The 10,917-nt window shown below is 43.3% G+C and overlaps 1 protein-coding gene across 1 annotated transcript; it reads right to left on the reverse strand.

The window, feature by feature from the left end:
- Window positions 1-1,292: 1,292 nt before the first annotated feature.
- gatd3 (glutamine amidotransferase class 1 domain containing 3) lies at window positions 1,293-5,476 on the reverse strand. The gene is made up of 7 exons (XM_083682709.1): window positions 5,167-5,476; window positions 4,522-4,574; window positions 4,256-4,369; window positions 4,004-4,123; window positions 3,313-3,405; window positions 2,564-2,720; window positions 1,293-2,156 (listed from the first exon to the last, which is right to left on the reverse strand). Exons 1-7 carry the CDS (start codon window positions 5,278-5,280, stop codon window positions 2,028-2,030), a joined length of 780 nt encoding a protein of 259 aa, XP_083538835.1. The 5' UTR covers window positions 5,281-5,476; the 3' UTR covers window positions 1,293-2,027.
- Window positions 5,477-10,917: the final 5,441 nt, after the last annotated feature.

The raw sequence follows: 10,917 nt of genomic DNA on the forward strand, positions 1-10,917 counted from the left end.
ATGAGATGAGGTTTGGTGCTGAACAAGATGTTGAGTGGTGCAGGCCGGAAGTGAGGAGGCTAGGAGGGAGGAGGCTAGGAGGGAGGAGGCCAGGAGGGAGGAGGCTAGGAGGGAGGAGGTCAGGAGCGAGGAGGCTAGTAGGCTAGGAGGGAGGAGGCCAGGGGCGATGAGGCTAGGAGGGAGGAGGCTAGGAGGGAGGAGGCTAGGAGGGAGGAGGCCAGGAGGTAGGAGGCTAGGAGGGAGGAGGCCAAGAGTGAGGAGGTCAGGACGGAGGGGGCCAGGAGGGAGGAGGCCAGGAATGAGAAGGCCATGAGTGAGGCTAGGAGGGAGGAGGCTAGGAGGGAGGAGGCTAGGAGGGAGGAGGCCAGGAGTGAGGAGGCCAGGAGGGAGGAGGCCAGGAGGGAGGAGGCTAGGAGGGAGGAGGCCAGGAGTGAGGAGGCTAAGAGAGAGGAGGCTCGAAGAGAGGAGGCTCGGAGAGAGGAGGCCAGGAGGGAGGAGGCCAGGAGGGAGGAGGTCAGGAGGGAGGAGGCCAGGAGTGAGGAGGCCAGGAGGGAGGAGGGAGGAGGCCAGGAGTGAGGAGGCTAAGAGAGAGGAGGCTCGAAGAGAGGCTCGGAGAGAGGAGGCCAGGAGGGAGGAGGCTAGGAGGGAGGAGGCCCAACTCTGACCTCTCTCTCTTCACAGGGCCTTGTCCCCTCACAAGACCCGCCTCCACAGGATGACATCATCTCTGAGCGCCTGTCAATCACCTCGTCCATAACCAACCCTATACCACCACCATCCTTGGTCCTGTTCCCATACTTTAAAATGACTCCTTCCTTCCTTCCTTCCTTCCTTGAAGTGATCGAGGTTGTTCCCAGAGTGCGCTGATTGCTCGTTCACTCCCTCTTAGTGAAATGGATTCAAATGAAAGGACTTGTGTGAGAAGTATGAGAAGTCTGGGAGAGTAAAGGTTCCCTCTAGCCAGCCTCTAATAGAACCTATTCATGACAAAACATGGCTGCTAACCCTAACCCTGGCCAAGTGTAGCTTGAAGATAATCGTTCCATACAACTGATAGACCAGACAGAGAGATCCACATGCAGACTTTAAGCTCCGACTCTTTAGACTGTATGTTTGTGAGAATTAGGTTAGGATGCGTAGAGTGAGGGAATGTAGGACAGACAGACACACACACACAAAGGTCTCCTCAGATAACCCAAGTAAAGATTCAGTGTGAATATTCTAATCCTAGTCCCCACCCCCGCCCCTGAGTTCAGTCAAGCAGAAGAGGTCAAACAAACAACACATTTACGTTCCATTTAAATTCCACCACTTTATTGCAACAAACATTCACTTCAATTGTTCAGTTCCCTGCTGTAACGTCCCTCTTTCTGTCTTAGAACCCAGAGAACACAGACATTCACAAAATACTGCCTCCTCTCATCATACGAGTCTGCATGAAACCTGCTTTATAAAACCACATTTCAGCAGTTGTGCCATCTAGTGTATTGCCCTAGAAGCACTGTGGCCACTTGGTTCATGTCATGAATATCAGTTGTTATTGATCCAAAAAGCCTAAATATGAGAGACACTAGGACAATCAATACGTTTGTACTGGCGTTGGTGGACTCATGATCTGGGAGTGCCCTCTACTGGACGATACAGGAAATGGTAGTGCTAGTCTGCACAGACATTGATGTTTATTTTGTGCCTATGAAATACTAATATACAGTATCCTTATCAGACTGCTCTTGCATTCATGCATATCGATAGTGTATTCACATTCTCTCGATTTCTAGCAAACAATACAAGAATAACATTTGTTACATCTTGCACTGAATACTGCCACATCAAAGTACATCTAAAAGCTTTGATAAATCATTTGTCAAGTGCTGTAACTCAATGAACTGTAACCAACCAAGTCAAAAACTATAAAACATTGAACAAATGTCTATTAGAGAGTCTAGTGGTGAAGTGGACTGGATGTGAGATCAGAAGGCATTGATGCAGGACAACTGGTTGCTATGACGGCAAGGACGATGCTCTCCTCACTTCCCGCTGAGTTTGAGGACATCGGTAACCATGGCGCCGATGCCGTCGAAGATCAGGTGCAGCTGCGTCTCGCACATGAAGGCCGGCGATGTCACCACTTTGTTCTTCTGGTCCACATGGGCCTCGTGACGCACACAGGTCAAGGGTCACAGACCACAGGGTTTGGTAGAGACTCACAGATCAAGCTACTGAAACCAGGGGAGGCTGGTGGAGGTAGAAATCGGAGGACGGGCTCATTGTAAGGCATGAAATGGAATGAGGTATGGTTCCTTGGATTACAATGAGCCCGTCCTCGGATTTCTACATCCACTGACTGAAACACACCAGGCTGGATGGTGAAGTCCACCCCAGTCTCTTCAGGGTCTCTATGCATAAAGAGTTGAATGTACTGTATCTTTGTAACACAATGCTCACATTGCCCCTTTTTATTAACACATTTCACTAATACATTTTTAAAAAATGACATATTTCCTTCCAAATTCACAAGACCTGCTTTAACAAGTAAACACGTCCAGGCAGAGGTAAAGGATATGGTGACCTCCTTGACACAGTGCTTCGCCCCCAGAGCTTTGATAGCCTGGGCAGTGCCAGCGTAGGGCCACCTGCCCCCCTCCTCCTCCTCATGCCCCACTGTCACCTCCACCCCTGGGAGCAGCTTGGCCGCCAGGACAGGAGAGATGCAGCACAGCCTACAAATACACAGTCACAACCACAACAACACAATACAGTACAGTACAGCGATTAGGATCAGTCCCAATAGCCTACACCATATAACACAAGTCAACACACACAACACAGGGGTTAGGGTCAGTCTCAAAAGCCTACACCATATAACATAACACAACACAACACAACACAACACAACACAGGGGTTAGGGTCAGTCTTAATAGCCTACACCATATAACACAACACAACACACACAACACAACACAGGGGTTAGGGTCAGTCTCAATAGCCTACACCATATAACACAACACAATGCAAAAAAACACATCACAAAACAACACAACACAACACAGGGAGTTTCAATAATCCTCTCCTCCTCTACTTTCCTTCCTCTCGCATATCCTGTGACACAAATGAGTGTAAACGAAGGAAGGAGGGGAGTAGAGTAGAGGGAGCCACACACACACACACACACACACACACACACACACACACACACACACACACACACACACACACACACACACACACACACACACACAGATGAAGACAGAATAGGGGACACTTTAGGCTCTTTAGGCTCCACAGTAGCCACACTCAGGCAGTCAACTCACCCGATGGGTTTGCCTGCTTTATGGAAGTCCTTTACCACACGCTCCACCTCTCTGTTCACCCTGCAGTCTGCCCCGTCAACAGCAAACGTCGACCTGCCAAACAACCAACACAGCTCAGGCTGAGAGAGAGGGGGACAGAGGGATGAGAGAGAGATACAGAGGGATGGATGAGAGAGGGATATAGAGGGATGAGAGTGAGGGGTACAGAGGGATGAGAGAGAGGGGGACAGAGGGATGAGAGAGAGGGGGACAGAGGGATACAGAGGGATGAGGGATGAGAGAGAGAGAGAGGGATACAGAGGGATGAGAGAGAGAGAGAGGAATACAGAGGGATGAGGGAGAGAGAGAGGGATACAGAGGGATGAGGGAGAGAGGGATACAGAGGGATGAGGGAGAGAGGGATACAGAGGGATGAGAGAGGGAGGGGTACAGAGGGACGAGAGAGGGATACAGAGGGATGAGAGAGAGAGGGATACAGAGGGATGAGAGAGAGAGAGGGGTACAGAGGGATGAGAGAGAGAGAGGGGTACAGAGGGATGAGAAAGAGATACAGAGGGATGGATATATTCTGTACAGCAGTTATGTCTGTTGCTGATGATTGTTTTACTGGACACAATGAAAGATAAGCACATGGGGTTTTTTTCCACACACAATAACAATCACAACAGACAGACAAAGTTGTTCCACGTACAGGTTTTTCGCCGCCCCAAAGCCCCCTGGGAAAATGATGGCGTCATGGTTGCCGACATTCAGTTTGGCCAGATCTGTGATGTTGCCGCGAGCGATACGTGCCGACTCTGACAGGACGTTCCTGATAGGCCGGAGACAGAGTCACATGATTAGATAGAACAGATACTAGACCATCTCTGAAAGACTGTAGCTTTTGGTTGTGTGTTGCAGTCTATGAGCACACTCATGGCTTTATTATTGAACTGATTCTGACCGGGTCTCGCTCTCTGCTGGCTGGCCCTTGCCATGGTCGATCACGTGCATCTGGGAGACATCAGGGGCAAACATCTGGACCTCTGCCCCGCCCCTACTCAGATGAACCAGGATCCTGACGAGCACAAACAACAACACGCCCAGAGAGAAACTTGTTAGGTAGCTGTTTGGTTGCTGTAAGGATCAGGTCAAATTGGAATAGCCACTCTAGTCTTCACTTGTGCACATTTTGCATCAAAGAATAGAATAGAATGTTTAAATACTGACGCTGAGGCTTCATGGATCTCTGTCCCATCATACACCCCACAACCAGACAGCACCTGTAGACATGGCATAACTACTGTCATGTTATCTTGTATTACATTTACTTATTTACATTTATGGCATTTAGCAGACGTCTTTAACCCAAGCGATCTACAACAAATACATTTGTTTAAGTAAGTGAATCATCTATCCATCAGTCATCATAAGATGAAGTAATCAATGCTCAGACCAGCGGCCGTAGGCAGTCACAATGCTAGAAGAATGATTTGTATTATTTATTTTTTTATTGTATTATTATTATAATAGTCATTTCTTGTGCTACTACATTGCACTACTACTGTCATTGCTTTATTATTACTTTTTATACTGTATTGTTGATTGTTGTTGTACGAGGAGCAGATTCAACGGCTGTAACGCATTACGGCTGTATGCGTGATCAATACAATTTGATTCGATTTGGACAACATTGTTCTACATGCTGGTATTATAAAATAAGTAGGCTATTCATTGCTCTTGCATACACGATTTAATGCACACAAACTAGAATGTTTGTTCGATCGGACACTCTATTTGTACGGAGCCAGGTAGACTAGGCTGCCTGTCAAAACGAGAGTTTTTGAAGCCCCATATCTACAATGATTTACTTACAACTGCAACTTTTGCCCCACTGCAACTGGCGGTAGTGTGGAGCCCCGTGTTTGCAGCCTGTGTTTTCACCAGGTATGGTAGCGATTTGAAGGCTAGTGATCTTAATGCGAACATGTTTAGAAAAACTGTGTGTAATTAGCTCTGGTGACTGACAGCTTCGGACGTTAACGCGACACCCTCCCGGACAGACAGCTATTCGTGTCGCAGACTCAAAAGCAAGGTCATGCAATATCTAAATGGGTCAAAATGACAAGGAGTAGTCTATCATGAAATGTCAAGCATTTCTATCGTCACCTCTGTCACCATTAACTTTTATGAAGGTTATTCATGTCATTTAAAATAAATGACATTAATAACCTATGCACGTCTTTTCAACCACATTAACGAAGTACTTCCGGGTCACAGAATTTCGGAATTTTTCAAAAATAAAAGTCCCATAGTAATAGATAAACCTGTATTTATTCATGATTTATGACAAATAACTGTCTAAACATTAACAATGATTAATATTTGTTGATATTTAAGTGATATTTGCATAAAATGTGGGTTTTAAAACATGTTTCAAGGTCAAATAAATGCAGCCAATCCAAATCACTGTATATTAAATATAATATTGGCTTATAGCACAAAAACTATTATAGGTGCCACAGTAAATGTCTTGTAGGAAATACTCAGAATAGTCTGTAGAATCAATATGTCCTGTCATACCATGGGGCACTGCATAATTGCAACTTTCACTGGACTTTGCAAAGTGTCTTCATGATGAGAGCATAAAATATTTTAATTCGGATAGAGAGGGACCTAAAAAATGAAGTAGGAGCTTGGATGTTGAATGAAGCTACTGTGAAGGAGCAGGTTCTGAGTATCTCTGTGTTCTGAAATCTCTCCTTTGGCCTTTGTCTAGGTGTGTGAATTCTCATTGATGATGCTCAAGGTTGAGAAGAACCTTTACAGGTTAGCGTTATCTGTTGGACTACTCAAAAGCAGTAATGCAATTTCACTTACGTTTTGCTTGCTTCCATTCCCCATAAAAGCAGCATAAAAATGAAATAAACTAGAAAATTAAAAATGTTTATTTTCAAGATCCATGGTTTTCAGAAATGTTTTCACTGCATAGGCCACTATTTACTGTGTATGCTTTGCAGGTGTCCTGTTCCACAATGGGTAAGTGGTACATGCTGGAGAACCTGATAGAGACGGTTCTGGACTGGGGTCCAGGTCTCCTTGAGGTTACCCCAACCTGTCACCCGGCCTTTGTAACCAGCAATCATCAGTGTGGAGGGACACACAGACACATGATACACAGTATGAAATGTTTGATATATTTTGATTTGTCGTTGAATACGCTTCAATAAACGTTCTCAGCGGCTATATATCAAGAAAAATCTGGGTGGCCAATGGGCTGTGTTGTAACTTGTGATTGAGCAATCTTACGTTTTAGCAACCTCCTTGGTTGGCAGACAGACAGGCTGGATCTCATCTGTGAAGTCAACAGGTCTCCTCATGTGCAACAGAGCAATGTCCCGGTTCCGGTCCATCCAGTTGTACTCAGGGTGGACAATAATCTTATCAATGGTCGCAATCTTCTCTCTGCCCCTCTCGAACCTGGGAATTGTGTGAAATATTGTATGGGTAACTGATACTCATGAAACAATTCAAACCTGCCTTTTCCTCAGTTGAAATTCAGTGATTGGAGAGCTGTCATCTATCATCTGTAACCTATTCCTAAATATCAGAGGGAAAAACAGGATTTAACAACTCACTGATCTCTGTTATGTTTTCCAAGGCGGACCAGGATGTCATTGATGGTGAAGTTCTGTCCCCTTGGTGGGTAGAGGACACAGTGGGCTGCAGTGAGGATCCACTCATCACTGATCAGACTGGCCCTGCACAGCAGCTCCCGGGGGCTTCTTTTATACAGCATTACCTGCCTACAGTGATTAACAGCTGCCATTAATGATTTCTACACCAAACAACACCAACTGTATACATACGTATATGTACGTACATGTACTGTATCTGTCTTTCTGCTTTCTTAATTTCTGCAAAGACGAACTCCCATTAGAAACACAGAATATGTATACTTCTCCTTCAAATTCTCATAAAGAGAGATCAAATAGTAAAATCATTACATTTTATTTTGACTATCTATTCCTTACCATGGTGCACTGGCTACTTCTGCATCGGAGCCGTGAACAAGGCGGTCTACGGTATAGGATTGAAGCAGCTCCTTCTCTTTACTGTCCGGCTTAGAGATCTTCTCAAACAGGGTTCGCTCTCACACTGAAAATACGGCAAAATAGAGGAAATACAAGCAGCATGTTTATAGCTGTCCAATAGTGTTTATTTATTTAACTTTTATTTAACCTTTTAACTTTGACCCAAGAGGTCCCATTGAGGTCATAAAAGGGAGACAGCACACGCAAAACAAAGACAACAGTAGCCTCCAAGGAGAAGTGCAGGAGTAAAACACCAAAAATACTGAATAAAATACATGTAGCACAACAATAAAATTACAATCAATTATTATAATTTGATTAAAATAAAATATTATATCTTATTTTGAACTATTATTACAATGTCTATTATCAATGACGGCAGTAATAATTTAGAGTTTTGAAGAGTTTAAATAACCCTGCAATTCTGCAGTCACCTACACATGGAAAATAGTCTCCCTTCCCGTCTGTGAACCCTAGTAGTCATACAATTCATCTAATTTAACCAATATTATACTAACCCATCTCTCCTTTGCCAAAGCTGTGGGGGTTGAAAAAGGCTTCCTGGGGTCCAGGGAGTTCAATCTTTCCCTTCCTACGGTATCATTCCCATAGTTATCAATGGGGTCATCTGAAAGATAAGCACTTATATAATCTTCAGTCCAATGAAGACAAATATCCCATCTTGCTTTGAAAATAACTAAATATCTTTCCTGACTTTTGTTGGCTTGCTTTGATATAAAAATCAGCCACCAGTTACTCCTCTGTTCAAGACAAGTGTCAACAGGACACAAACCAGGCTGGTTGCTACAAACCAGGGCTGGTAAAAGAAGTAACAATTCACAGACATAAATCCTACTGTCATCACAAAGGGTGACCTGAAGAGTAGATGACAGTAGAATGGTGAAAATGAGAGTTGCAGGTATTCTACCCATTGTTTCTGAATGCAGAGCTTCTAGCAAAACCTAGGACGCCACAAAACCTTATCACCTCTTCAACAGCCAGTACACATTGAATATCCACCCACGTTTAGTTACATGGAACCACTTGCTTAATATTGAACCACTGGAGTTCAAATAATGACTCAATTCAGAGGCTGCACCGCCCATTGGGTTGGAGTCACGTTCAATTTTGTGTTCTTATTCACTCTGACTCCTGTCCCAACTGTCTAAATATATGCTCCCAAATATTGAATGATGCATGGCTTAAGAGTCTGACAATAATTATTTCATTGAAGGTCCATAACTACAACAGTGGGTTGTGAGAGTTCAAATAATATAATCTACTTTAGATAGTAATCGTCTTTGTTCTCTAGAGGTAAAAATGATCTTGATCCATTATTATGACCCATGTATTTGGTTAGTAGAGACCCAACGGAGCATAAAAGGCCAGCAAAAGTGGCAGTTATTCAGTGCCCCATGATATGACACCATATATTGATTCTATAGACTCTTCTGAGTATTTATTTGGTCCTCTGTGGCTTAGTTGGTAGAACATGGCGCGAACAACGCTTAGGTCGTGGGTTTGATTCCTGCTGGGACCATATATACTGAAATGTATGCACGCACTGCAATGTAAGTCGCTTTGGATAAAAGCGTCAAGTGGCATATTATATTATTTGCTACAATACAGTTACCGCAACGCCTAGACGTTTTTGCACTCTAAGCCAATATATATATAGATATTTCATATACAGTGATTTGCTTTGTGGCCAATGGTGTGGGTGGAGTAAAAGGCCAAGAACACTCCCAGTTATGCAGTGCCCCATGATATGATACCATATATAGATTCTACAGACTCTACTGAATATTCCCTTCAATGCTGAGGCGGCGAGAATTGTTTTTCCTCTATAAGGCCATATGTATTTCATGTAAAGTGTATTACAGTGTATTGCATTGAGGGCTTAGAAGTGTGTGGAAAATATAGTATTGCTGGATGTACGACACAGTCTCCCTCGAAAACTAAAGAACACCAGAAAATGAACAAGAATAATAATTAAAATATATTTTAACTATGTTCTCTACAGTCATTTACTTATATACATTCACTTTATTAGGTACACCTTGCTAGTACCGTGTTGGACCCCCTTTTGCCTTCAGAACTGACTTAATTCTTTGTGGCATAGATTCAACAAGGTGCTGGAAACATTCCTCAGAGATTTTGGTCCATATTGACACGATAGCATCATTGCTGCAGATTTGGCTGCACATTTATGATGCGAATCTCCCGTTCCACCACATCCCAAAGGTGCTCTATTGGATTGAGATCTGGTGACTGTGGAGGCCATTGGAGTACAGTGAACTCATTGTCATGTTCAAGAAACCAGTTTGAGATGATTTGAGCTTTGTGACATGGCACGTTATCCTGCTGGAAGTAGCCATCAGAAGATGGGTACACTGTGGTCATAAAGGGATGGACATGGTCAGCAACAATACTCAGGTAGGCTGTGGCATTTAAACGATGCTCAATTGGTACTAAGGGGCCCAAAGTGTGCCAAGAAAATATTGCCCACACCATTAGATATTTGCGTTAACGAGCAGTTGAACAGGTGTACCTAATAAAGTGGCCAGTGAGTGTGTATATATTATAAGTATTATAAGTAGTTAGTTTATATTATATTTTTTGTTTATAATTTCCCACATGTAGTTATTCCTTTTTTACAGTATGCACTATACAAAACTGCAAAAAAAGATTGACTTGCCATCATACATATAGCTGTTTACCGAGGACTTGTATTTTGAAGGCAAAATACGAAAACCGTAAGTCTTATTGTGGCTGGCGAATCTCTAATATGGCTGCCATGACGCCAATCATTTATGTCACATACATTTAAAAAAAAAAGTGACCTAGAAGATATTGCACGATTACTGTTATAATACTTGTAAATTAAAGGCAATCATATTCGTATCAAGTCCACAAGACTTGAGAGCAGATTCAATTGGACAGCTAATAGGCATATTACGGTATATCCTTCCTTGAGGTTTTTTTGTTTGGAAATTATCTTACAGCGCCCTCGTGTGTCTTGTTTGATAAACTGGTCATTTGTCAGCCTAACTTGGCATTACAGTATGTTCAATCAAAATGAAACGGTGCCGTTCACACAATTGGGAAAAATCAGTCTAAAAAGATTTTCTGGTTGTTATTTATCTTTTTTTGTATAACAACACTGTACAAAATGTATCAGAGGGATCATGTGAAAGGCCATCTTTCTCTCTCTCTTATTGGCAAAGGATCACAGAGCAGAAATACCTCAAGCATAAAGATCACAGCAGAACATTTACTTTGTGCAAGGGAGAGGGACAGAGAACAGCGGGAAAGTATGTTGGAGGTAGGGGAGTTGGATCTCTTTATAAAGGTAACAGCTTACTGTGTGGCTTCGTTTGTGACTGATATGTGGTTGACTGCCGCATGAAACTGTCACAGTATGCCCTGTGTGTGTGTTTATCTGCATGCATGTGTGTTCACATCGAAGCCTCTTGGTTGTTGTTGTTGTTGTTGTTGTTGTTGTTGTTGTGTATGTCTTTCTTCTCTTGGT

Source organism: Argentina silus (genome assembly GCF_951799395.1).
Source record: "Argentina silus genome assembly, chromosome: 12".
NCBI lineage: Eukaryota > Metazoa > Chordata > Actinopteri > Argentiniformes > Argentinidae > Argentina > Argentina silus.